Below are 27,992 nucleotides of genomic sequence, written 5' to 3' on the forward strand. Positions count from 1 at the left end.
GGCACACATTTGATTCCCCTCCCAGGCTCAGGCTCAGTGTTCAATTCCAGATGCCCTACTTCAACAAGTGCACTAACCACCATGCTATTAGCTATTATAAGGTCAGGACACCACTTCCTTCCCTTGTGGGTCAGGTTTTGGAATGAAACTGGGTCATGCTCTGGGCTTTCATCGTTAGTGGTGACTAGTCCATGAATATCAAACAGGTTGAGATAAGTGCTGACTCCCTTATAAGGGGAACAGAGGGCCTCATATGTCAACGATACCCATCCCACAGAGAGGTCTGCTGCCTCCCTGGAGCTCAGATACGGGATATTACTGAGAGACTTCCTGGGCTGACTCAGCCCTCTGATTACTACCCACTGCTGATACTCCAGGCTGGCAGTGATGAGATTGAAAAGAGGAGCACCAGGGCAAGTAAAAGAGCACCGGGTCAGGTGGTTGATAGGGCAAGAGCACAGGTTGTGTTCTGTTCAGTCCCTTTGGTGGCAGAGAAAAATGATGAAAGGAATAGAAGTCCCTATTATCAACAAGTGGCTCAAAGGTTGGTCGTCAGCAGAATTTTGGGTTCTTTGATCATGGGACAACTTTTCTGGCACCTGGCCTGCTGGAACTGGATAAGCACCATCTCCTCTCTTAAGGGCAGAAGGATTTTAGCTCATGAACTAGCAGAACTCATTGAGAGGGCTTTAAACTAGGCTTGAAGGGGGAAGGGGATGGACTATCTAGGGGCAGGCCCAAGGGTGCTAAGCCTGAGTTAGGGGTGAAATCAGTAGCCCAGCTGAAGTGCATGTACACCAATGCATGCAGCATGGGTAACAAACAGGAAGAGCTGGAGGTCATGGTGCAGCAGCAGGGCTATGATGTAGTTGCCATCACATAAATGTGGTGGGATGACTCACAGAGCTGGAGCACTGCACTCGATGGCTACAAGCTCTTCAGGAGAGACAGGAAAGGGAGAAGAGGTGGAGCGGTGGCCCTTTATATTAGAGAGGCTTTGGATGCCATAGAAATTGAAACTAATGGCTATAAATTGAATGCCTGTGGGTAAGAATTAAGAGGAAGGCCAACAAGGCTTACATCCTACTGGGAGTCTGTTACCCACCACACAATCAGGAAGAAGAGGTGGACAATCTATTCTATAAGCAGCTGGAGAATGTTTCAGGATCACCAGCTCTTGTTCTTGTAGGTGACTTTAACCTAGCAGACAACTGCTGGGAACTTAGTACAGCAGAAAAGAGGCAGTCCAGGAAGTATTTAATGAGTGGAGGACAACATTTTGTCACAGCTGCTGAGTGAGCCCACCAGGGAAAGGACTGCGTTTAGACCTATTGTTTACAAATAGAGATGGGTTGGTGGGAGATGTGGTGGTTGGAGGCTGCTTGGGGGCATAGTGATAATGAAATTGTAGAGTTCTCAATATTTGGTGAAATCAGGAGGAACACCAATAAGACTCTTACCTTGGACTTCTGGAGGGCAGACTTTGGCCTGTTTAGGAGACTTATTTAGAGAATATCTTGGGAAGCAGCCCTTAAAAATAAAAGAGCTCAGGAAAGCTGGGGGTGCTTCGAAACAGAGATCTCGAGGGCAAAGGAACAGGCTGTCTCGGTGTGCTGAAAGATGAGTCAATGAGGCAAATGTCCAGCCTGGACAGGCAACAAGGTTTTGAAGGAATTTAGAAATAAAAAGAAAATGTATCATCTTTGGAAGGAGGGTCAGGTCTCTCAGAAGTATTGAAGGGGTTGCTAGGACATGTAGGAATGGTGGCTGTAGTCAGGTGGAGGTTGATCTCTTTCTCCAGGCAGCAACTGACAGAATGAGAGGACACAGTCTTAAGCTGCAAGAGAAATTTAGGCTGGATATTAGGAAAAAAAAATTACAGAAAGAGTGATAAAGTACTGGAATGGTCTGCCCAGGGAGGTGGTGGAGTCACCATCCCTGGATATATTAGACTGGATGTGCCACTAGGTGCTACCTTTAGTTGAGGTGATAGGGCATGGGTTGAATTCGATGATCTTGAAGGTCTCTTTCAGCCTAGTGATTCCAAGATTCTTTGATTCTGAGACATGCCATTTAGTTGCCCTGGGGTATATGCGTTGGCAGAACATTTGACATGAAGAAGATTTACCCACGGTGATTCAAAACCCTACAAAATCTGCTACTGCTTAGGCTGCCTAAATAGCCCTGTGAAGTTAGGATGATGTTAGTTTACTGGGACTAAAATGACTTGCATTTCATCTGAATCACGCTTTCGTGGCTTCCAGTACTTTGGTAAGATGTTCAGTTTTCATAGTGCTTGTGTATCTCCCTACCCAGGAGTTCACTAGTTCTGGACTAGCATGGCCAGTTCAGAGAGTACGCAGATGAAATTCCTAACAGTCTGTGCAGAGGCAGTGAGTCTGCTCCCAGGGCAGCTTTTGCTGCTGGGTCAGTGAGTAATGGAAGTTAGATCTGTGTCTATGGGCTGAATAAATGGATGACAGCTCAGCTGAGTTAAATACCACTGGTCTCAGTTTGGCAGGAAAAAGGATTTTGTAACAGGATTAAGGAGAAAGCTCTGCCTTTCTAAAGCAGGTGCAAATAGACAGACACAGAGGCAGAACTCACCATTGCCACTGCTGAGGATACCCCCAAGCTGAACTTGGGACCTGAATCTTTCTTGATAAGCAGAAGAAAAGGCCCTATTCATCTGCAAAGTCAAGGTAACTCATAACTATTATATGACTGGGGGTTTTGATTTTATCCAGATGGAGAAAAAATAAACTAATAAAATTAAAGTTTAAAAAAATGGAAAAAGAAAGAAAAAAGAGAGAACCTATTGCACCCATGGAGCTGGGCAATATTTAAAAGTAATTGAGAAATTCGAATAAATTTATTTTTCATATATAAACTATTATACAAATAGTTGAGAGTACTTGCATGCTTGTACAAATAGTTGAGAGTACTTGCATGCTTCCCCTCTTTACAAAACACCCTGGATAATGTCAGCTGGTACAGCCTGTCTCTACAAGAGAGATGCTCCATTCCTTTAAACATCTTGGTGTCCCTCCTCCAGGCTCACTCCAACAGATCCTTATCCTTTCTGTGCTGGAGACCCCAGAGCTGGATGCAGCACTGCAGCTGGGGTCTCACCAGGGCAGAGGGGCAGAATCCCCTTCCTCACCCTGTTGCTTTTGATGCAGCCAGGATACATTTGGCTTTCTGGGCTGCAAGTGCACATTGATGGGTCAAGTCCAGCCTCTCACCCACCACTACTCCCAAGTCCTTTTCAGCCACGCTGCTCTTGATCTGTTTATCCCCTTAAATGCCAAGTTACAAATCATGACATGAAGACTATCCTCTTTCATTTGTTTTTATATGCTGTTATCTGCTTATTCTAAATTTGGACAGCTACATTGTGAGGTGTTAACTTGAGTATCAGTCACAGAGAAAAAAAAAGATAATTTTCAGTATGATTCACCTCAGCCATGAATCATCTACGTAAGTAAAAGTCAAACTGACACAGAAGTGCCTGTTTCTCCTCATGGTCTGCCAGATATTTACCTCAAAACATGGAGGCCTCCTCATGGCAGATGCTGATGTCTCCATTAAGTCAGAAGAACCTTGTCCTAAGTGTTTAGAGAAAGTCAGTGTGATCTCCTGTACTCATAACCATTAGGGTAAGAAAATTGAGCAGTAAGGCACAGTTTAGCCACAATGGTGTGTAATGTTGCCATTCTGCCTGGCTCTTCTGCATGGACCATAAGTTTGTGCATCCCAAGAGATCAGTTTTAGTACAATTCCTTTGTGAAGAGAGCTAATGAATATATATAAATATAAGCTATCACCATCTCCAAAGAAGCAAATATTTGAGCAGACTAAAAGAACATATCAGCTCTAAAGCTGTGAATTAGAGAGTAGGATCAAATGGATAGGGTTTGCATTATTCCCAGTTTAACAAAGAAGTGGTTTTCAGCTAAAATGAAAAGTGTATTAGAAACTAATGAAAATAGGAAGATAGCTACAGGCACCCAAGTAATGTCTTCAAAGAGGTAAGATACTTATGGCAATACAAGGACTTATTTTTCTTCTCATGTCAGATATTAAATCAAGATGAGAAAATGGATTTATAGAAAATTTCTCAAAGCATTGGCTTCTAAATTACAGAAAAGAATATTACTCTTTCCATCCTGTTTTTTTCAACCTGGTTAGAAAGAAAAAACAAAACAAAGCATTTGGCTTTTTAGACGTTAGAGAAGGATCCATTCATGCTGGGAAATTATGGGTGAATAAATTTTAATTTCTCATACCAGGCTGAGCTTACATGTACATTGAGAGTGTGTAGACTCATGTATGTGAATAGAGGGAAGAGAGAATTAATAACAAGGTGGGCCTAATCCAACTAGAATAGTGAACAAAATTCTTAAAATGTTTGTGTGTGTTGGTGTGATTCTTGGGGCTGTCCAGAGCAGGACCAGGAGCTGGATTTTGATGATCCTTGTAAGTCCCTTGAAATTCAGGATATTCTATCATTATTCATAGAACTAACTCATAACTAATCATAGAATCTGGCAGAAAAGCTTACTTTACTTCACCGGCCCTGGTGCTCCAGAAGCTTTTTTGTTTCTTTTTCTCTTTTTTGTTTCTTTTCGTGGTTTTTTTTTTTGGTTTTTTTTTTTTTTTTTTTTTTTTTTTTTTTTTTCATTTTCCATTTGCAGTGTCAGCAGTGATGCACTGGGTTTAAAGGGGAGAGGAATTCTCATTAGCAGCTCGCTGTGCGCTGCGGTGGGAAGCGGCGGGAGCTGCAGCTCGGGGTGCGGACACCGCCTGCTGCCCCCCGATGGGGACAGACCGCCCGCACCTCGGTCTGGGCGAGACTACAGCTCTGATGATGATGGTGTGAGGTTATCCAACAAAAACTAACGATGGGGACAGTAAAATTATCTGCTCCCCCCGCCCGCTTTTTTTTCAGCATGTTCTGAGTATAGTAGTGATAAATACAAGAGAGTACAGAGATAAATAAAGCTGGACAAAGGGATTCTGGAAAGAAAGAAAGAAAATAAGTGATGGGAAAAGTAGCAGACTACATGCTGTTTCCACTGCTCATTGCATACACTGATGGTGGAAGATGCATTTCTGGCAGCCTGAGAGGTAGGAAATTGTACCATCATCCTTGTCAGACTCAACCTCATTTCTCATCAGCCTGCTCTGCTTGTTTGCATCAGCCCTGACTCACTTCCAGTGTAGCAGCCCAACGGAGCATCATCAGCATTATTTTATAGGTTGAACACTGGTAATTTTGGCTGGTATCTGCGACTGATAGTGACTGATAATTGAATAGAGACCCATCATGAACTTCCTCTCAAAAAAGTTACCAGTTGCGATTAAATGCCAGACTAACACAGGACTGAAAGGCTGCATGGAGCAGTGTGGGAAGACAGGCAGCAGCAGCAGCATGACAGTCTTCTTGCTGTTGTCTCATCTTCACTCATCCCTTCCACACAGCTACATCTCAGTTACCTCTCCCACTTGCCATCACATCAGATGTGCTCTTCACCCCATCCACTCACTTTGCTCTTATTATGCCCTTCCTGGGCTGGTGGGGAGATGGAAAATCTACTCTTTGAAAGAAAGAAAAAAAAATCAACAGTATTTATTGCAAAATAGACTCATTTAGCTTTTCAAATCTCTGTCATCCTTGTGACTTTCCTGTTCTGAAGACAAACAAAGCTAGGTAAGAAATCCTGAGACAGAAGTCCTTATCTGCTGCTCTCTGGCAAAACTTTACCCCTTACTCTTCCCTCTTTAAAAATGCTAGGTCTGCTCTCCAGTGGTGCCAGGAATTATGAAGTGGCTGTTTTCAAGTTCCCTTAATGTCAAGACAAACACTTTCTAAGCTCAGGTAGAACTGTCACCAACCCTTCTACAGCTACATTAAGTAGTTTCTATGAGGTTTGTGGGGAGTGGAGCTTCCTTTTTTAATGGAGGAAATAGAAACAGGCCCCTGGATATCCTGTCTCCAACCTCGCCAAATGTTCCAATGCAAAGTTAAATGCTCACAGTAAAGATGGATGAAAGTTTTCTTTGTAGCCTCAGTCCTACTACCTGTAGCAGCAGCTACTTTATATACTCTCATATGGCCCTTCCCATCTAGATCTCTATCACATTCAATGCACACAATGTCCAGTACCCAAGCAATGATTTAAGAACTTTTCCTCAAACTTTTTCCAAAGCATGCCTCTTGGCTGACTGCATACTTCTAACTGTGTTTGCCTCCAGATCAGAATTTATTTCCCCTGGGGCTTTTTCAGAATATTTGTTGCTGTAGTATTTCCACAGCAGACTTCTAGCAGAAATATACAGCCCTCTATGCATTCAAAGCATGTTCCTGCTAATTTCAGTTGCAGCTGTGTGTTTCAACACTTCTGCAAATGAGACCACAAGGGCATCAGTCAGTCAGACAGAGAATAAGGAACATTCACTCAGTGACCACCTTAAAAATCTTGTTTATGGAACTCTACAGCAAAGACTAGGGCAGTCTGGAAATTTTCAGACAAAACAGAGCTTTGTCAAAACCACAGTTTGTGGAGCTCAGCATGTTCTCCTTAAATTATTTCAGACTGAACAAACCGTTATGAAACTGAAAATTATGTCTGGGGGGAACTCAGCTTGGACTTCCAAAAGGGTGGTTGGCTGCTGAGCCAGGGAAATTGAAAGTGGAAGTCTCCAGATTCAAAGGAGCTCATCAAGACGCCTCCCTAGGCAGAGAAGCTTTGGAAAGCAAGTACCCTGAGCACAGTAGGGAAGGAGAACTCGCATGTTGAGATACAGGACTTCCCACAGCCACTGGAATAACTGACATTCATCAGGTCTAGAGATAGGATCTGTAGACTGGCCAACAAAAGTTACTGTAGAAATGGTTTAAAGTCAAAACTGAAACAACTCTAGCCTTAAAAGAAGAAAAAAAAAAAATCAACATTTGTGGAAAGTAAACATGACTTTTCAGCCAGCAATTGCAGGGAATGCAATTCCAATTTAATAAGGACACTAATTTCTCTTCTTTCATGTTCTGCCTCATTTACTACTTCCTTTCAACATTTCTGAAATATATTTCTGGCTTTCAGCTTAAAACACTTTCCATCGATATCTCATTTTCCACAGGATGAAGTGTCTTCTTTCTATCCACTGAGTGAACTGGGGAGGGGGCCAGGAAAATAAAGTCAAAGGAAATTTGCAAGAGAGTGAATGAAGGTTATTACTTGGCCACATGGTTTGATTCAATTCACACTCTTAGGTTTGAGGTCATGCAGTACCTGATGACTACTAGCAGCTTGCTGTGCTGAACAGGAACCTGCTCTGCTCAGTACATAAATGTTTGCTGATCCTGTTGAAGCACACACTGAGGAACCTGTGTGTCATCTGCACTCAGGAAATGAACACCCTTCCTTCCCCAGCAGGACCTTTTCTGACCCACCAGTTACAGTCCTTTCTCTGCCTCTCACATCTCCTGCTTTCTTATCAGAGAATCACCCAGGGGAAAGGGGTCATTTAGGAGGCCTGTACTTCATCCTGCTCAAAGAAGGATCAACACTGAATTCAGATGATGCTGCTCAGGGATTTATCAAAAAAAGTGTTGGAAATCTGTGAACAATCTGCTGCAGTGGCTCACTGCACTCCCCATGGTGTGACTCTTCACTCACTTCCAGCTCAGATTTTGGCTAACACATGGCTCATGCTGTATGTTACCCCCTGATGTATGCTGGGGTCAGTGCTGTTCGGCCAAAGGAAAGGCAACATGTATGCTCCACACAGTGGCCAGAAAGAGCTAAAGGTCCTTATGCAGCCATTGTCACCTGCAGCCATCATCTTTGCCTGTTGTTTGTCTGGCAGTCTCTTCAATACTTGTTGACTCCCGCAAATGGTGTAGACCAAATGTCCAAGCTGGAAGGTGTCAGCTTACCCAAGCAGTTTTTAAAGTGGCTGCAGCAGCAGCTGGACTGCTGAGGCTTTCATGCTTCACTGTTTGACACCTGTACCATGGCAGAGGAGGAAGAACAGGAGCTCACCCCAGCAGCCATGTTTTGCTCATAGGTGCATGAGTTACGAGTTGTGAGCTATGAATAAGAGAGCTTGTGAATTAGAAATCAAGCAATCAAATCCCAGTTGGGTGTCTCCGCTTCCTGCCATCAAGCTCTAAGTCTAATTTGTTTTCCCCATCACTGCTGGGATCTGTGTAACCTGAAAACTCCATGAGAGCCTTTCTACATCAAATATTTAGCTTCCGTCTTCCCTGTATTTGCATCAACTTACTTCTCACTGCTTTGTACTGACCTTGAAAAACAAGCTTAGACCTCACTGATGTAATCCAGACACAAAACTGCTAAGAAAATTTTCCTCTTCTTTTTGAAAGTTCCACAGAGGTAGAATATGCTTAACATGAGAAAGCATAAAATATTCTTCAAAAGCATATACCCTGTGAGAGTTCAGAAGAAAGAGAGGAAGGAACAAAGAAAACTCTTTTTAAAGCAAAGCAAAAATCTACATTACACACATTTCTTCTTTCAAAGCAAAATCTCTAGACTTTTCCAAAGAAAAAGTAGCCAAATTTTTAAAATAAATTCCAAAGAATGTTTTTTTCTTAACTTCATCTTTAGAGCAAAAGAGCAGAACTTTTAGGGCTGAAGATAACCCAAGATAACCTAAGACACAAACCACAGATACTGAAACTGTCACCTCCAGCAGCCTAAGCTTGGCAAAAGTATGGGACCTCTGAAATCAAAGTCTTAAGTTGGCAAATGCTGAACAATTTGAGAAACAGTCTCATAGGACTGTTTAGGTCAGAGAGTCACATAATGAATATACTCAGTATATTGGCAGGGTGTGTGACTGCATATTATATAAAAGAGATGAGATGCACATTACATTAAATACATTACCTTCAAAGCAGCTATATGTCTGTCAACTGTACATTATTAAAAAAGAAAGAGTGATACAGCTTCACACTTTCTGTTAAAATGTATTGGAAAGAAAAAGTCCCTTATGTTTGCCACCCATGAAAAGGAACCAGAGTACGCATACAGTTTGTTGCATTTTCAGAAACCTGTCTTAAATGCTAGATATCCTTGGTAAAAATGTATGAATCAACTAGATACTAATTTTTGCCCATCACACTTAGTAAATATCTCCCAAATGCAGAATGCTTCACTAACTCTCACTCACTGAAGTATGTGTGTGATGGTGGTCTGGATACACTCTGCTACCTTCTGTCTCGCCAGCTTGTTAGCAGAATGATCGGGGATGAACTAGTCTCCTTTTCTTTATGCTTTGACAAGAAAATGCTGATCTGTTAAAACTCAACTTTGTGCAGAAGCAGGTTAATTTTGAGAAGACAAGTTTTCTCATGAAGCTAGTAAAAAGCTAGTCTGACAGCAACAAAATTGCCAGATTTGTCAGTAAAATTATCTGAACAGCCTGTCAACCTGGACTCTTCTGCATACATGTGGGAGTTCTCGTGGTTCACAGAAACATGGTACATGCCTTTTGTGAAGAAACTTGAAGTTCAGTTTCATCCATCTAAGGAAGGGAACATCTTTGAAAATTCTTCTTTCAGAAGACAGAAATTTTCCTCCAAGTCAAATTATGTGCCAGACCCCTTCCAAACTTCTGCACTTTGCACATTTGTCAGCAGCAGAAGGAAGAAATACAGCCAGAGAAATAGTTTAAGCTGAGCACACACAGGTCCACCAAAACCACTGGGAAAGCTTATGCAATGAAAGTCAAATTTGCAAGTTTAGCTACAAGTCTCTGGGAAAGCAACAGTAACAACATAATTTTTCCTAGAATCGACAAATCTCTGATGAGAGATTCTGGGCATCATTAATGTACTTCAGTAATAACAAACAACTCGCTGCATGCTAACAGTTGTTTTACCTACATGCAGCATTATACAACCATGGTTAAATGGAGGGCACCTGTGTAGGATTTAAAATGCTTTTTTGGCAAATTCAGCACATCAGAGTTCAATAATATTAATATTAATAATAATGATTAAAAAAAACCCAAAAAACAGCTGTAGCTGCAGCTCCATAACACATAAATAACTTTTTTCAAAAAAAGGAGGACTTGCATGTATTTTGAAACTGTATTTAAGCCTTATAAAAATCCCAGTGTATAAATCTAATATACATATGCTTATTGTTAAAATGTCTTCTGAAGCCCAGAGAAGAGGAAATAATTTTTTCATTAGTTTACCATGCTTTATAATTCTGAGATCCAAATCTCTTTTATTTATTACCTATCACCATGAGAAGTTAATCAAATCACAATTCATAAAAACAATCAAGGAAACTGCAATATACAGGTCATATTTTTTTTTTTTACTAAGTGAGCTTATATAACATGATTCTCAGGTCCTAAAAATATTTTCAAATAAAGTACAATTCATTACTTAGGGTTTTACTTTTTATCTCTTCTAATAGCACTTAAATGGTCCTTTAAGATCAGGGGGAAAAGTACAATAGCTCCTTTGGCCATACAATATTTGGGATAAAAAAGGCATAAATACTATCTACTGAACAAAGCAGACAGACAAAAGAAAAGGAAAAAGGACATCTATTTATTCTTTCTACAGATCTGAATATCTTTGTAAAACAGATTCAAGCACTATATTCAAAACTGCAGAAAAAGCCTCTGACATACAATTGTATTTTCTTAGTTGCATGGCTGCTTCCAGATTTATTGGATTTTTCTTTTTACTATATTGCATAAAATGGATCATAGCACAAAGCAAGGGAAATACAAAAAATATGTATGAAGTAGCATTTCTATTGGATAAACCACTCAAAAGAAGATGAAATTATGTCCCCAAATGCCCAAGACCTATGTGTGTATACATACTTTCAAATATATACAGATACGTCTATATACTGTATATATATATACACATCTATATATGACTGCAGAAATTATGGAGCCCAAAATCAAATTCCAACCATGGTATTGTGTCTAATTTTACTGTGTTTCTTCCTGTGCCAGCCTTGTTGACATAGAAGTGTACACATATTCCTTGATGAGTAGCAATGCTTTCAAAATTGAGCTGTTGAAGCAAAATTTTACATGTCCTTTTTCCAATAAAAGGAATTCTAATTAGTAAATGCTAATAGATTTGTGATTTATTCACTTTTTGTTCACCGGGAAGAAGAAAGACAGTGGCTACTATTCTGTATATTTGTTTTCATTATCCTGGACATTTAGAATTTTTCCTTCCCCAGTATCTTTGGGGAAAGAAAAGAAATCCAAAACTCAGAATCTGCCTAACAATTTCATTTTTTAGTGGGGAATCTACTGTTAGATGTTTTTTCCCCACACTTTATATATTAAATAATTTTTTAGGAAGTAATGCAAACCTAAGATACACTTTTAGTTTAGATTTCCTTTTCAATTGATAACAATTTGATAGCCTGTGGTCTGGGTCATGCTGCTATTTTTGGTCAACTCCTTCTTTGATTTACCATATGGACAACAAATTCCTTCAAAACCAAAACCTCACTGCTTTAAAGTTGTCTAAAATAAACTGGCTTTCTGGTAATCACATGGTGGTCATATCACAAGCATGTCTGGTATGTTTCCTGTTTTGGGTTTGCATATTAAAGTGAAGAAAATTCTTAGAAGCCTATGGTGAATTGGGAGAGGCTGAATTGGCAGCTTTATTACAATTCAGTATTTTTTCTGACGAAGGCATAGGTCGAGAAGAAAATGGCATTAAGCATAATAACAGAAATTAAGGGCTTCAGTAGAGTCTTACTGCACCAAAAAAAGTACCGTCTCCATCCAAGGATATTTTAGCCCTTCTCCGTGGTATTGTAAGTTGAAGTTCATCCCCTTCTTCTAATTTTGCAATGCCTGGCAAAAGATTTGGAATATTTTAAAGTTAATATTTCAAATACACTATTTTATAAATGGTATTCAAAAGTCATTATGTGTTATCTTGCAAATGTAAGCATAACTTGTTACTTGTGATGAGTGCTTTCATCTTTAGGCACAATCTTAGAGGTTACAGCCTATCCAAAAGTGACACTTAACATCCTCTGTGAAGATGGACCTGATTGCCACACTGCACTCGGCATAACACAGTTCACTTAAGCAAACACTGCAAAAAAATTTAACAGTGGTGTACCCAGGTTCCTCATGTTAGGGTGGTGAGACAGTCAAAGTCAGCACTGAGTATTAGTGGCCCTAGACCACTCTGCTCCACACTTCTGGAGGAGGTCTTATGAGTTTTACCAACCTAATAAAGTTATCACACATCAGCTGACCCACTGCAACTGCAGAGCACAAATTTTGCTTCCTGCCAGCCAGACATCAGCTGATATGATAACCAAGAGCAGGTCTCCTTCAAGCTGCAGCCACAGAGCTGAGAGAACATCTAACATCTGATGGGACACATGCATGAGAGAGAGCAGTCAGAACTCTTTTTTCCAGGTGAAAACAGAACAGTGGGAATTTGGAAAGAAGGAATCATGAAGTGGCAAGATAGAGATCCTAGTTAGAAAAGGGGAGCAGTAATACAAGGGTAAAATCAGAATATAGATGAAATTGAAGGGGTTATGTTGCCAGAATGTCTGACTGAAGGGCCAAAAAATTAAAGGAAATGTTTGGACAGCCTCAATTGCCAGAACAAAATATCTAGTTAGTTAGTTGGAATTTATTTTTATTTGGAAAAAAATTAGCTTCCTGCCACATCCCGTTTGTTTAATGCTGTTACTTGCAGACAGTGAACTCCATCCCAAGTGTCACCCATTTTTTTGTAAGGCATTTAAAAAAAATCTTTCTGGAAAATAACCAAAGAGAAAACCCTCAAATCCACCATTAAAGTGGGAAGACAGACAGATAAGAGATGATATAGGGTTTTATAGGCCTGGACACTTAATTCCTTAAATGCTACTGCAGGAATATACATATATATTGATCATGGAGCCTGCTGGACTTGCATTAAATATTTTAGTTGGTATTTCTTGTGGTGTTTCCAATTCATGCAGTCATAAAGAGCACCTTATAGGAACTGACTGTTTTTCATCAAACCAAAGACTAAAAATGCAGTAGCCTTTATAAGGAGTAGAAATATCACAGTAAGGTATGCAAGTATTGGATGGCTAAAATCCATACATTTCAAAGAAGAATATAGATTTTTAATATTTTCTTGAGATTACTAAATGTGGAATTCAACTCTTAAGTTATACTGAGTTCTTCAATAAGGATGGTAAGTACTCCTCTTGCCTGCCTCAGGCACCTAACTGAAAGCACCAAAATGTCTAACCACATTACAGACTCAATGGAGAGAGCAAAATTGTTCAGATCACCAAGGTGGATGCATAATCTCCAACTGCTGATACTTTATATAAAACTGTATTTTCTGAAAGCATTCTGTAATTTTTCAGTTAGCCAGATCCATGAATTCAGACCCTGTTCTTTATGACTGCTACAATACAATTTCCCAGCGCTACAGATGCTTATTTGCAAACAAAAGAAAAATGCAGATATTTACCAGCAGTATAGCAAGAATTATTTGGATAAGACTGTGGCATATTTTGGATGCAACGAAACAATGTCACCAAGCTGAGATCATCACCAAACACATGAGCCTTCTTCCTCTGTATTAGGTGTCCCATAGCAAATGTTGTATCTGTATATAAAACCTACAGAAAGAAAAGGTGAAAACTTTAAGCTTATTGTATGGAGGCATTAAAAAATCCTTACAAAAGTCAGGTGCTGAAGTGAATTGAGCTTCCTCACCTGGCCATATATGAAAAAATAACCTGTTTCTTTGATCACTATTTTATTTCCTTGTTCTTCCAGAGCTGTTCCACGTTTAAAGCTCAGGAGCCAAGGGACAATGCTTGAATCATCTAAAAGACAAAATAATTTTGGGTGATCAGAAAGGTTATTTTCTTCATTTTCACCTGCTGAAAATTAACAAAGCTGACTTCTAGATAGAACTTCCAGTCTCACTAGGCAGATTTCCCCACTGAAAGGATGATATTTGCAAGAGCCATCCAGATACAGGGACCTTCCAGGCTCAGGGACCTCCTTCTTGTGTTTTGTTTGTTGTTTTTGTTTGGTTTTGGTTTTGCTGGGTTTTGTTTTAATTTTTATTTTTAAATGTGCTGTTATAACCCAGTTGCTGCTTTGAAGTTAGGTAAAATTTATTGAAACAGTTATCCCATGAAATAGTTACAAACTATAAATCATGGCACATATTCTTACCTTTCTGTTGGATATCACTTTTGCTGTCAGCAATCAGCTGTAAGCAGGCCTGCAGCACTGCAAAGTGAAAGCATTTTGTAATCAAAGAGACATAAATCAGTAATAGAATAAACTTATGAAACTACGTTAAGGAGAAAAAAGGACATGAAAGGAATCTCTCAGTCTCACTACTTATTTTAAACAGAATATATTGATTTTAACACAGATCTTACTCAAGTGTGCAAAATGAAAATTCCTGTCATAACATATAGTAGACGACTTTCAGAGACCATGCAGCTAAGTGGGAAGCGTCAGGTAGCTATGGAAGTAACACTCGCTTGTTTTAATATCTGGTCTTAATATAATTATGTAACAGTAAGTCAAATGAGATAGAAATCATCAGGTCAATTAGCCTTGTTAAATTTTTAAGAGAAAGCTTGAAAAAAGCCGCAACCCCACCAGCTATGATAGATAGCACATTTTCTAACTATGTTTGCTGTATTATTTAGAAAATTTACTTTCTATTTATAGTTGCTGTAAAATATTAGTTATATATACTTTCCTAATAAATTCTCAAAGTCCATATATATGTACTTTCAATATGTTTTCAGAAGCCTACACTCGATCAATCTAAACTGATACTAAGGGGGAAAACAGAGATATGACTGAGCAAATTAATGCACACATAACAAATAGCTTGGTATCTGTCAAAATGTGTTGCTCAAAACTGTAGAGATGGTGACACTAGTGAGAAATTAGGTATTTGTTCAGAGAAAAATACTGCATAATATTAAAATATAGATTTGCAAGTGAAACAAAGATCTTGTAAAAAACCTGCTGAGCATAAGTGTCAGGCAGCAGGATAAAAGGAAAAAAACAATAGCTGCATTTGCTTGGAGCAGATTTTAATCAAAATAGCTGGTTCTCCTGTCACTTTGAAGGATGGAAAACTGAGTAGCAATATTTACTGCACATGACAGAGACCAAATTAATTTATTAAAATTCAATAGAAGAAACTTCTGCTATGGATTGCTCCATTTTGTTTACCACTTTTCAGACAAGAAGGGTATGGATCAGACTTGGCCTCACAGATCTGGCTATCATGAGGAATGCCATGGATAACTGGGATCCTGTTTCTGCATCTGTCAGGGGTACCCACATGAGCAACCAAGTGTCCAGTAGCACAAACCTCTTGCTGCAGAGCAGATATCAAGAAGATTTGGGTGGAAAGCAGTCACTTTCTGTTTCTGTCTTTTTTTATGAGGTCCTTCTTGAAAACAGCAGAAGAGGGCTGGATGCTCACCAGCACCCAGCAGTGCCAACTGGCAGCACACAAGGATTGAAGTGCACATCTGGGAATGCTCCAATGCCAGAATGATCACACAACCTGCAAGCCCTGTTTATGTTAATAGGAAGGCTAAAACTCCTGTCTCCTACACTGAAGTGTGTCCTTGAGTCCTGCCAATACACATCAATAATATGCTACAATCTATAGATTTTTCAAACCAAGAATTTAAAGGCATCTGAATTATCTGCCTTCTGGTAAGAAATAAAAAAACTGAAGCCAAGAACAAATTAAAAAAGGTATTATACTTCATTTATTTTTCTATCACACTTGTGAGCAAAAGAATTTTCTGGAAAATAAACTTCTAAATAAAATTTAAATGTAATTTTATAGAGAAACACAACACAGCACATCAGGCAATTAATTTCACAAGGTATTAATTCTTCTTTGGAACAAAATGCCTTCCTGGTGAATGGAATTTGCTGATTCCCTAGTATTTCAGTATTCTAAAACAAAATTTTAATTCTTGCTTTTAAAAGAACGCACTAGTGTGGCCACCAGATTTTTCACTAATCAAATGAGAGGATTTGTGATGATTCCCACTAACCTGCTGCTATCCAGCTGGGTACCAGTGAGTAGTGTCCACAAGCAGTGAAAGCCATGGTTACTTTAGCAACTCTTGTTAAACTCACTTGGCAAACTTGGTGGGCATTCTTCAAACTATCCTAATTCTCAGTTTTCAGGTCTGGATTTCTTTTTCAGCTGGTTGCAGCACTGACATTCTAGTCAACTATGAGCTGAAAACTTCTCACAGTAATTTAAATCTGCAAGATCAGTACAGTGAGATCATCTTCATCTTTTTTTAAAAAAATATCAACTCTATTTTATTCTACAGAAAACAGACCTGCACATAATCTTAAAAAAACACCAATAAACCTGTCTCTTTTCTTTTAATATATGCAGATAGGAGCAAGCCTCTACAGAATATCATAAGCTTGTTTTTGGAGAAAATGCATGCAATAGTGTGCTTCACCACAATAGAAATTAGCACAGTGGCCCTTTTGCCTAAAGCTACAAAAGACAATATCTAAAAAAGTGCCTGAAGGATTGAACAACAACAACGTGCTTCAAAAATATGTTCAGAAGCCAAAGTTGACACGTGACTATTTCCAGTATACAAGTACTTTGACTTCAGTGGAACAACTTGCATGCCTAAAATTAAGCAATTCATTGAAACAACAACTACTATCAAGGAGAAGATAGGGATATACAAAGTACATTTTCTGGGTAAATTAACAGGAATTTTCAGTAAACAGTAAATGTTGTTAAGAAAAGCTAGCAATTCTGCTCCAAGAAGTACCCTTACCTCAAGTACAATATAAAGAATACATGTATTACAAAATACAAATTGAATAGTTGCTATTGAATGTCTTTCAGCCCAGTGTAAATCCAACCTGAGCAACATCTTTGTAGTCTAAAGGATTTTTGATTAATAATGAAAGCAAAATACAGGATTAATGAAATACATCTTGAAAATATGTAAAAATACCTAGAGTGAGTATCACCATGAGATCTGTCTCCATAGAAGTGTACCTAGAATGATAAAGCATGCCCCATCGTCTTGTGACTTTACATAATACCTTTGCTTTGATGAACATTCTTTTTTTTTCTCTCTGATTTTAATTGCTCTGCAGGCTGTGGGTTGGCAGAAGTTCATTTTGGAGTCTGTCTTATTCCATGATCAGAAAACCCAATTCTGAAGATGTTAGTCAGTACAGATGCCACAGCCTGCACATAAAGTGATGTGTTCTCTACCGGTTGAGCAATGCAGTCACAATTTTAAAAAAACAATCTTTTGCTGATGGACAGCAGTCCAGATATCTGCATATCTCCATGATTTAAGACCTTATATTGGTAAAATAAAATTTTCCCTCACATGCAAGTTTTGTTATTATTTAAATTGCATAATAATTCTAGTATTTTGCAATCTCACTTAATGATCCATCTAAACAAAATTTCAAGTTTAATACTCATGAGCTCATGTATAAAATGTAAAGTTTTGATAACTGAGGCCTGAGACATCTGTGCCAATTTTTGCTGAAATAAAACCTAGGAAAAACCCTAACCTTGAAAAAAATGCCCCAGATCTGCTTATTTAGGTTCCTTTTTTGTCTAGATCTGTTCTCTGTAGGCTTCCCAAAGCACATTTAAACATCAGACAATTTAATTTATAAGTGACAAACATTTTCTCTAACTGTTTGCAGTTCTTACCTTAACTTCTTGATTTCTCATCACAAGAGAGCTTACCCTAGTTTTGGCTTGCACATTTTTATAAACTGGTTTTCATGAACTCAATCACAGCAGAAACCAGGACAACTGGTTAATTTGGTGCTTTTTTTATAGAGACATGTTTATATGGCATTAGTTATGGATTCAATCAGTCCTTGCATTAAAATGCCTTGATCATAGTTGCACGTATGACTAAGATCTAACAAACATCACAGAATTAGTAGCAATATTTTGACCTTCACAGAATTGCCAATAACATGTTACATTTAGAAAAACAAAGGAATTGCTTACTAGGAATTAAGATTTCCATTATACAAAGTGTAAAGCAGAATGGTGTTTTAAAACTTAGAGCCTATTTGGTGTATTTTTGACTGTACAGTGTTCTGCATAATACATAGCAGTGATTTATTCAGTCATTCATTCAGTAACATTCTTCACATAAAATTGCAGGAATTGGATCAAGATATTTTCTATCCTTTTGCATAGAACAGTCTATTTCCTTTTGAGTTAGACTGTTGTCAGAAGATGCAAATAAGGATAACATATTTTCAAGAAGTAGGCCTTTCTTTCTCCTTTTTAATTTGATTTTAATTTTTATTTTATATTTAACCTCTTCAAACAATAAAATACAAAGTACTGTGAATATTTGGCAAGGGAATTTTATATGTGGCATTTGATTAGGCTAGTAAAAAACACTTGTGTCTCAATTCAAAGATCACTAAAGTGAAATACCATTGGTAAAACCTCTTGCTATCCCTTTGTCATGGACATGTAAAACAACAATGCAGAGTCAAAACACTTCCAACTAACAAATGTACCAATTTTCCAGTACAGCAATTTTATCAAGAGCAATGGCAAAATTCTCACACCATGCTTGGAAGGCAATAGTTACTACCCATGGACACAACTGATATTGGAGTAGAACCTGAGAATTGCTAGTAAAAACCAATTGCCAAATCAAATGCCAGGTTACCCTGACTCATTGATTTGTGGAATTACACAGAATAGTTCCTCAGCTCCTTCATACATGCTAGGAGTTGGGCAACGTCAATTCACCAAGGTAAATGTAATCCACAGGGGCTCCGGTCTGATCCCAGCAGGACACCTGCATTTGCATTTACAGCAGACCTGGTTCTCACCTCCCTAGGTCAGGAGAATAAGAATCCCACAATAATGATCAGAATGAGGCACTGAGGAGTGTGAAAATAAAACCTGATATTCGTACTTTGGCTTAGGCAACGGGACCTAAATCTTGTTCCTAGACTCCAGTGTATGTGCAGCTTAGGAAGAAACACACAGGCAACGCAGTCAATAATTGTGAATAGAATATAAAATTCAGGGGATGTCTTTCGTTGTGCACCAATTTTCTTCCACAGATGAAATTTGTAAAGAGAAAGATAAAAGGAAAAAGTACAAGTACATCTGTTGTAATGCGTCCTGATATGACATTTGCCAGAAGCGTACATTTCAAAATCCCCCATTAACCTCCTACTCATTTCAGCAAGAGCTCTGGTTCTGACTGCTGACTGTGCAGCTTTACTTGGAATTGATGCTTGAAACACTTCTCTTCAACCTACCCAAGCTGGAAAGTTTTGCAAAACACAAAATGTGCAACTGTTGATGACTAATAGTTTTATGCATTAGCACAGACAAACCTGTAACCATAGAAAAAGAAACAACATTGTGTTAAATCCACTTCCGTTCAATTGTCCTTTAAATTAAAATGCTAATTTGTGGGCACTTGTATGCATTGAAGTGGAAATTCAGTATGTTTAAGAGAGGCTGTACTTGGTGAAAAAAAAAGAATGATGGAGCATCCATTCCTGGATTTTAGCAATTAAAGTCTAAAAACCCCAGAACTGAACAATAACTTTATTTATATACAAGACATTAGTTCTATATTTTTCTTCTGTTTTCTGTTGAAGCACAAGAGAAGCAATTAGATATCAGAGATGTTTCCAAATATTAACTTTCTAAGGAATTGATGCATATAAAAGTAAAATGATGGGTCAACAATTAATTATGAACTCAGACTCTACTTTGAGACCTTGCTGAAGCAAATAGAAGTAACACAAGAACAGGCATCTCACTCAATACCCTGATTTATTAGCCATTATAAAAGAATGAGTGCCACACATTTGCAGGACAATTTGGAGACTGATAGGATTCTGGTACCCCAATATGAATCTCAAAAGATCAAAATGCAGAGCCTGTAATTCTATGTACATCACCAAGGAGTAGACTGGATTCAGCACCATGAACAACACCATGTTCTTCTATTTAACTCACTCTGCTAAAACAAAAGTTAACATTGACTAGTAGGTTCATGGTCATCTGTGAAATCTGATCTCAGAAAATATGTTACTGAACTCTGAAAAGCTAATTTTTTTGTAATTAGAGCAGGCAGAAAGCTAATTCTAATAGACAACCTTTGCTATAAATGCAAGATTTGCAATTTACTTTTTTTTTTTTTTTAATATAGACAAAAATATGAGGTTCATGTTAAAAAACATTTTTGTAATAGGTCAACTTATGTAGCTTTTCCCTTTAAAATGAACATTCATATTCTGTGTTTTCTGCCATCCATCCTAAACAAGTTTAAAGCCAGCTGTACCTTAAAAAAAAGTTTACAGAAATAAGTAGCTTAATTGAAATTTTACATGTTAGAAGTAAACAGGTGTAATCAGAGGTGGCTACATGATGAGAAGAATCTAAACTCTACTCAGAAGTACAGCTGAGGAGGTCCAAACCCTGCTCAGCTCAAATAGCAATAAGACTAAAGATGAAAGCTCTAAAGAAGGAAACTGGATCACTTAGCAAGTAATGTTGTTTTAACATTAATTTTAAAAAGGAGATCTCCTTATTTTTTATGATATTTGAACTTCAGATCACTTGTTTTTATTTGGGAGTTCCTAGGGTGGGGAGGGCAGGGGAGGACTGTGGTTTCTGTGGTAGGAAACAGACTACAAGAAATACAATTTAAGCAATCATGACCTCAGTCCTGTTTGCGAAATCTTTCTTAGCCAAGATCTTGAATCAAATACTAATGAAATAGAATAAATCTCATATAAACCTGTGGATTTTAAGTGATGTCTTAAATTAATATTTTGGGGTTTTTTTAAATATTACAAGTAAGTAGAGTGATTATACTCCGGGACTTTAATTTCACTTAGCTTACTAAAGCTCAAGTGAAATACATTTCATATTAGTTGCTCACTGATATACACATTTTATGCAAAGCTTCATTTAGTCTTTACCTAGAATTTACTCCATTTCAACTTCTCTAAATAGTTCAAGGTATCAGTTAAAATGATATAAAAGTATACATAAGAAGAGTGAACAGATTTAGCAACACAGAAATATTTTTAATTACTCAGTGCAATTAGAGTATGTGTGCTAACTGGTATAATGAAATTCTGCTTTTCATCTTATAAGGCCTCACTGTGTTTGGAAAAAAGAAAGAAATGTAGGCATTTTGTCCCCAAAGGAAACAAGTATATCCCATTAATATGTCAACTCCATAATACACATACAAGGTCCTTTATGGAGCACAGTCTTCAGTGTTCTTTGCAGAACCTTTCAAAAAGGAGAACCACAACCAAAAAAAAAAATCTTACTTGATAGGCAATCCTTTAGTAATTTTACTATTTATTGATGGGTTGTTTAATGTAGGAATGATGCTAAACTTCTAAATTCTTTGTAGTCTGCCTCTTTTATGAGGTACAAGCCAGCCTTTCTTCTTGAAAGCTCCTATTTCCCTAAAGTTCTCATTACTTCTCTCTTTTACGGTGAGCATGCTCCCTCAGAAAAGTGAATTGGCATTTTTATTTATAGATTTCCCTGCCCCCCTTTGATCAGAGAGAATTGAACAGTTTAAAAACTGAGAAAGTTGAGAAAGTTGCCTTTCTCAACTCTAACATACCATGCAGATTTGGCATTTAACATTCAAAGTTTACCCTGCAGATAGCATAAACATCTGGTACCTTAAACAGTATGTCCCTACTCATGGCAGGATGGTTGGATTGCATGGCCTTTAAAGGTCCCTTCAAATCCAAAACATCCTGTGATTTCAGTATTCTTTCCTTTAAGAGAATACGCCTATGGTTCACAGCATTCATCCATCAACAGTTTTGAAAACTAGAATGGGCTCTGGGAACACGGATCAACCAACAGGAGAAAGAAAACATGGATAGAACACTCCTGCTTTTCTCTAGAGAATATCCAACCATGGCATCCCAACCCACTTCATCAGGTGGTATTTACCTTTTTCTTCTGTGTCGTCAACAGACCTCCTGCCCCTGTTTCTACTCCCGTTCCAGATTTCCTTTTGGAAGCTCTCAGCTGGGCCAGTACCAGCAAGCCTGCTCTCCTAACAAGGAGAAGCAACAGTGAGAGCAGCCCCACATTTGTCCATGCCCTGCAAGCCAAAATCCACCCCTGCAGCTTACCTGCCTGGAGCCAGCTGCAGACACTTGCAGGAAGGAAGAAACAGGGGTACCTGCTTTATTTTCATCACGGGACACGAGTGGCTGGTCTAGCGCAGACCTTGCCTGGACGCTGTAGATCAGCTCACTGCGCAGAGCTTCTAGTTCTGTTTTCAGGGTGATAACATGGTAAAGAGACACTGCTGCAAGACAAGAGGACAGGAGCATTGCAAGCCACAGGAATGTGACAGAAAAGAGTCCCGTGGTGCCTGAAAGAGCACCAGGGGGGGCAGAGGGAGAGGAGGCGGTATCCTTCTGTTGGATGACGTGCACACAGTCCACGGATTTCATCGCTGCTCTTTCCTTACTAAAGCCAGAGGGAGAGTTCAGCTGTCCCCTTCCGAGGTGCAATCCATGTTACCAGCTGCTCTCTGAAACTAAGGGCATCCAGAATAAGTGAACAAAACGCCCAGATCATTTCCTGTCATATGAAGCTGTTGATAGTACCATTAAACTTAATGTACGGAGTGAACATCTAAGACTCTGTCTTCCCTTTGTTTTCACCTCTCTGTGCTGCATTTTGGAAATGAATACTTTCTCACAAGCTACCTTCCTCCTTTCACTTTCCACTGGTTATTTATGTGGCAGCTTGCTATAGCCATTTCCCATAATCTTTAAGTTTAGGCACAGCCAGTATCACCGGTAATTTTGAGCCTTATCTAGAAGTGCAGAAACCATGTAAAGTTTCCTGGCAGTATTTCATCCAGTGCTACTTAAAAGACATACATGTATGACATGCACGTGCCTATGTGTGTGTGAAGGCATATAGATGTACTCTGTATATACTTTATATCATCTATATTAACATATTTATAGTCATATCTAAAGTGCCAATATGCCTACAAAGGAGACAAATTATTCAAAATAAATTTTGTGTCCTTTCCTAAAAACAATACTGAAAAACATTCCCAAGTATGAGTCGCAAATTACAGTTTTTTCAGTTGTAAGAAGATGAAAATTCTGCAGTTCAGTTCATCAAACTAACTCAAAAAGGAATGACATTTTATTAAACTTTTCTAATAAATACAGTTTCTCTAAAGAATTCAAGAACCTGCATTAATGCAGAAGGGAACACGAAGCAGGGAGAGGAAATTTGGCAGGGTGGAACTAGAAGAAGTGAAAACTAGGGGATGGAAAAGAATAAGAGAAGGAGAAATAAGAACAGGGTGAAAGGGAAAATATTTATTTAGATGATTTAAAATTAAACACAACCCAAAACTTTAAGCAAACACATTGACAACACTCAGGTGAATCCTGAGTGTCTGGTTTAAGCTAATCTTTTAAGATTTTATTAGTCTTTTCTTCTTAAAACTCTATATTAGGAATTCCTTTCTTCTCTGGAACAGCAAGGCTACCTAGACATTCCACATCTGTTCATGTGATTTTTTTACTCTCTTTCCATACAAAATTCAACTTTTACCGCTTTATTAAAAGTTCCAGTAGTCTGGGACAGAAGAAAAAAGATAAACAGTATCACATTTATGGTTAAAATCAACAGGTCAGCCCCTCTTACCATGTAAGTAAACTTTATCTTTGCAAAAGAGAAAACTTTTTCAGGTCAGTCCAAACAATGTGTAATAAATCCTGATGACAACACCTACCAGAGTAGTTCAGATCAAGTTAATTCTGTTGGGAAGGAGAAGGAAGAAGGAACAATAATAGAGTAGCAACTTCTGCAGTGTCTCCCTCTTCTGTTTCTTAAGGCTACAAGAAATTTAGTGTGATTATAAACTTTATCATCTTCTGTTGTGATGCAAGGACCTCTTTTCTTTATTTTGCCACTTCTACCAACCACACACATCCTGCATAGACAAGTAGATCTGCTCCTAAATGCAAAGGAAAAAAACAAAAAACCCCGGTATCTTGCACCTAGAAGCCGCATACATACTGTGAGAAATTATATAGAAATCAGTATGGGGTGGAAAAAATAGAATACCATACAATTTCTGTTCCTATTTTAAAGGCTAAGTTAAGCTATATATGGGGCTGCATTTTGAAGTAAATTTAATATAAAGTAATGTAAGGTTTTTCAACAGAATAAGCAATTATTAGAACTAAGCAGACATGCCTTCAAGTATATCTAGACATAAGAACATTACCAGCCTAGTACTGACTGTTCCAAAAATAAAAGATAATGTGACAGTTGGAAAAGAAGTGCTATTTTAGAAAATGAAACAGAGTGAGAGCATGAAAGTTATAACTAGCTATCCAGGAATACCAAGAAACTATTGGCCAGTGAGGTCTCTGCAGTCATTAATGTATCAGAAAATAACAGACCGGTATATAAATAGCAGTGCTCTAGCCACTTCTAGAGAAAATAGGCTATTCCCAGCCTCCACAGCCTCTTTAAATGGGGTCATTATTTGGGCTGACAAAGTAATTGTGGTGGCATAGAGAACTTCTGTAAGACATTTGGCTCCATCTTGCTTATAAGTCTGATCAATAAGAATTTCAAAGGGAAGATGAGGAAAATCACAACAGCCCACACATGGGAAAATGTTAAATTCAATAGGAATTTGTAGATAAACATCAAAGGGATCTCTTTGTTGGCAATTCTGTGTTGTTCTGTAGATTTATAAGCAGTTATGTGGTTTGAAAGAAAATGTAACTTCAGACAACTTCTGTGATGACAAAAACAGTAGAACAATAACTAATGACAAGAGATCAATAATGAAAATCTCCCAAAATCACCAAACCCAAAAAAGCTGCCAAACCAAACAAAAACCCCATGCTAGTTGCAGAGCCTAGAACCTGGATGGAGTCAGTGCCTCAATGCTTGCCACTATGTCTTGTCATAACACGTCCTTATGATTCCTCTTGTTGGCAGAGCTGCAAAGAGGTCCTTAGCCCGCTTAAAGCAAGTCAGTAAGATTAGCACATGCTGTTTCTCCTGTGTTTTACACTAAGGCATGACTAAAGAGGACTAAGGAACGCTCAAATCAGCCTCCCATCAGCAGACATGGGAAGGTGATGATTTCAGCTGAATACAAGCCCTCAGTGGAATATTCTTGTTGAAATAGAGGTATACTATTTAGATATATATGCTGGGGGGAAATAGCATTGTGCTTTTATATTGACAAGCCTATTTACTTATAGCTAAGACTGACAAACTGAACTGTGAAAAATGTCAAAAATCCAGAATGAATATAAGACACCTAAGGAACTAATTTCAGAAATGGTATTCAGGTTTTGGTTAGCAGACTGCTTCTACTGGACTGCTTTCCTGAAAATCCTTTTGCAAACTTTTGTACCACATCAACAATTTTGGACTCGAGACACACACGCAGTCAGGAAACCTTAAGGGCCGCCTCAAGACCAGTTCAAAGCAGCATTTTCCAAACTATTTCTACAAAACAAAATGTCATTGCATTAAACTGCAGAAACCTAGTCCTGGCCATCTAATCCTGCAAACAAATAAGAATAAACCCTTATAATAAAGTTATCCTGAAAACAGGGTCTTAATTTGCATGGAGAGTATATGATCCATGCATATACCATAGTGTCTCCTTAACCCAAAGGATGAACCATGTTGAACACTCAGACTGAAAAAAAAAAACCTCTTTAATTTAGCCAAGAAAAAATACTAAGAAATGGCTTGGTTAGTCTAAGAATTCTACTTAACCAAGTCCTTTACTTCCAGGAAAAAGAGCAAACATTTAGGTAAAATTCAAAATAATAAATAAGTGAAAATCAAACCCCAACACATTACCACTGAAGACTCTTAAGGGTAAGAATGTTTCACTACAAGAAACATTGAATGAATTGTAGTGAATGTTTTCTGAACAAAATTAAAGCTGGTTAAAACTTCCAAGATGTTACAGCAGAAACAAGCCCTGAATTTTATGCAGGATTTTTTTTTTCCATTATGCAGAGTATCAGATTAAATGATCAAGATGTGTCCTGCTAATCTGAAAACTTATAAAAGATCAACATCACATCTGTGAGGAACCAAAGCAGAGATAGTAACCAATCATACAGGAAATTTGTGGTTTAACCAGAAACAGAATTCTTGATTTCCTGAAATCCAGTTATGTGCTTTAACCACAAAAGCATCTTCTTTGTGAGGGAGGAAAAACCCATAATGAAGTTCAGTGCACAAAAGAGAAGCAATTGATACGACTGTGAAGCCTTGGGGAAAAACCCAGTTTACTGAAGAAACATGAAAGTTTACTTAAAAATAAATGTTCTGCTTTAAAAAAAAAAGGTTTTGCAGAAGTTGCAACCAAGAGAGATCCAGGCCAGTGTGTACACTAAAAGTAGCCTCCAGTGGCAAGGGTCCAGCTTCACATACTTATGAAGCAGCCGCAAAATGGTCCCTGTGGTTATTACAAGAAAGAGACCACGGTATCTCACCTTACCACACAAGACAGTGCAGAACAGATAGAGGAGCACAGAAAAAGCAAAGGTTCCATTCTGAAATTTTCCATTTAATTTCAAGTCCTTTCTGAAGATGGACAAAATAGGAGGACTATTTTGGAGGAGATGAGAACAAACCCTGCATTATAGTTTTCTGCTAATAAAGAGATCTGTTTAAGAGTATTCACAGATATCCCTCTGAAACAGTACACATTCCCTTCAAGAACACCTAATTAGTTCTTGAAGCTATTAACTACAACTTACACAGTAGCAAATTCAGGCAACTTCTGCCTCCCAAATGGATCCAAAAAGTACTCTATTTCTGGATACTCCACTCTTGTGGCTGTATATCTTACATCTTATTATTTTAATTTCTAGGAAGCTGTTGAATACCTTGCAAGTAAAAGATGTGTTATACAAACAGTTAAAGCCTTATTTGATAAATTACCTTGTTAAAAGGAAAATAAAAATTTTAATGAGATTTTTATGAGGCGAAAAGTGTAATCTTTTCTCTTTTCCTCAACATTTCAAAATTGCTGAAGATAACACAAATGTCTCTGCACATTTTAGGTATGCCATCCTTGTTTTATTCCTTGCAATATTTTATTTCTCTAGATATCTAGACAATTTGGGTCCAAATGTATACTGCATAAAATAAACCTATGTCTGACTGGCAGCCACTGTCACTTTTTACATGGTTGTGACAATGCTTTCAAAGAGAAAAGGAACTGACACAGAAAGGAAAAGCAATTATTATAGGTGTCTTTCAAAATATGCAGCAGAACCAGCTAGAAAATAATTTTTAAAACATATAAAATATATAATTTTAAAAACACATAAAATATAAAAAGACAACCCAAGATTTATATACTGCAGCAGCTCAATGACAGCCTCCTCCCCTTCCCCTCCTCCCCCTCCCCATGATGTTACAGCAATTGCTTCTTACTGCCCAGGAAAAAAGGAGCTCTGTCATACAGCTGAAGCCCACTTCTCTTACAGTCTCACCGGCTGTGCTATCCAGCAACATGGAGAACTGCATTTCTCCACCTCTTTGACCCTGTGCAACTTAACAGATTTTGCACAGATGGACTAAAAATGCTTTTGTATGGTAACAAGATAAACATGGAGCCATGGCCCTTCATGTGGGAGTGGCCGCTCTGCTGCTGCTTCAGTCTGGAGACCTTCAATAGAGAGCACAGGACAAGGATTCAAGTATTTTCAAATCATAATGTTATTTCCTCATAGCCGTATTTGCTACACTGTCCTTGAGTCCTAGAGGACAGACAGGAAAAAGTTCTCTGCCTGACCTTTCCCTTTGAATTTTTGTAAATAATTAGCCCACACTAGATGTTAAGTGT

The 27,992-nt window shown here is 38.2% G+C and overlaps 1 protein-coding gene across 6 annotated transcripts; it reads right to left on the bottom strand.

Annotated features, from left to right (window-relative positions):
- Positions 1-10,375: 10,375 nt before the first annotated feature.
- TNFSF13B (TNF superfamily member 13b) lies at positions 10,376-27,874 on the bottom strand. 6 transcript variants are annotated; one of them, XM_083854958.1, is made up of 8 exons: positions 27,640-27,874; positions 23,330-23,401; positions 22,243-22,655; positions 22,058-22,163; positions 14,242-14,298; positions 13,771-13,883; positions 13,523-13,673; positions 10,376-11,880 (listed from the first exon to the last, which is right to left on the bottom strand). In XM_083854958.1, exons 3-8 carry the CDS (start codon positions 22,567-22,569, stop codon positions 11,768-11,770), a joined length of 867 nt encoding a protein of 288 aa, XP_083711084.1. In that variant the 5' UTR covers positions 22,570-22,655; positions 23,330-23,401; positions 27,640-27,874; the 3' UTR covers positions 10,376-11,767. The 6 variants fall into 6 exon arrangements, with proteins under 6 accessions (XP_083711084.1, XP_083711085.1, XP_083711089.1 ...); XM_083854959.1 differs by lacking the exon at positions 27,640-27,874 and adding an exon at positions 23,880-23,958; XM_083854963.1 differs by lacking the exon at positions 23,330-23,401 and having other exon boundaries at positions 22,243-22,421.
- Positions 27,875-27,992: the final 118 nt, after the last annotated feature.

The sequence above is a fragment of the Zosterops lateralis genome, assembly GCF_965231275.1.
Source record: "Zosterops lateralis genome assembly, chromosome: 2".
Classification (NCBI taxonomy): domain Eukaryota; kingdom Metazoa; phylum Chordata; class Aves; order Passeriformes; family Zosteropidae; genus Zosterops; species Zosterops lateralis.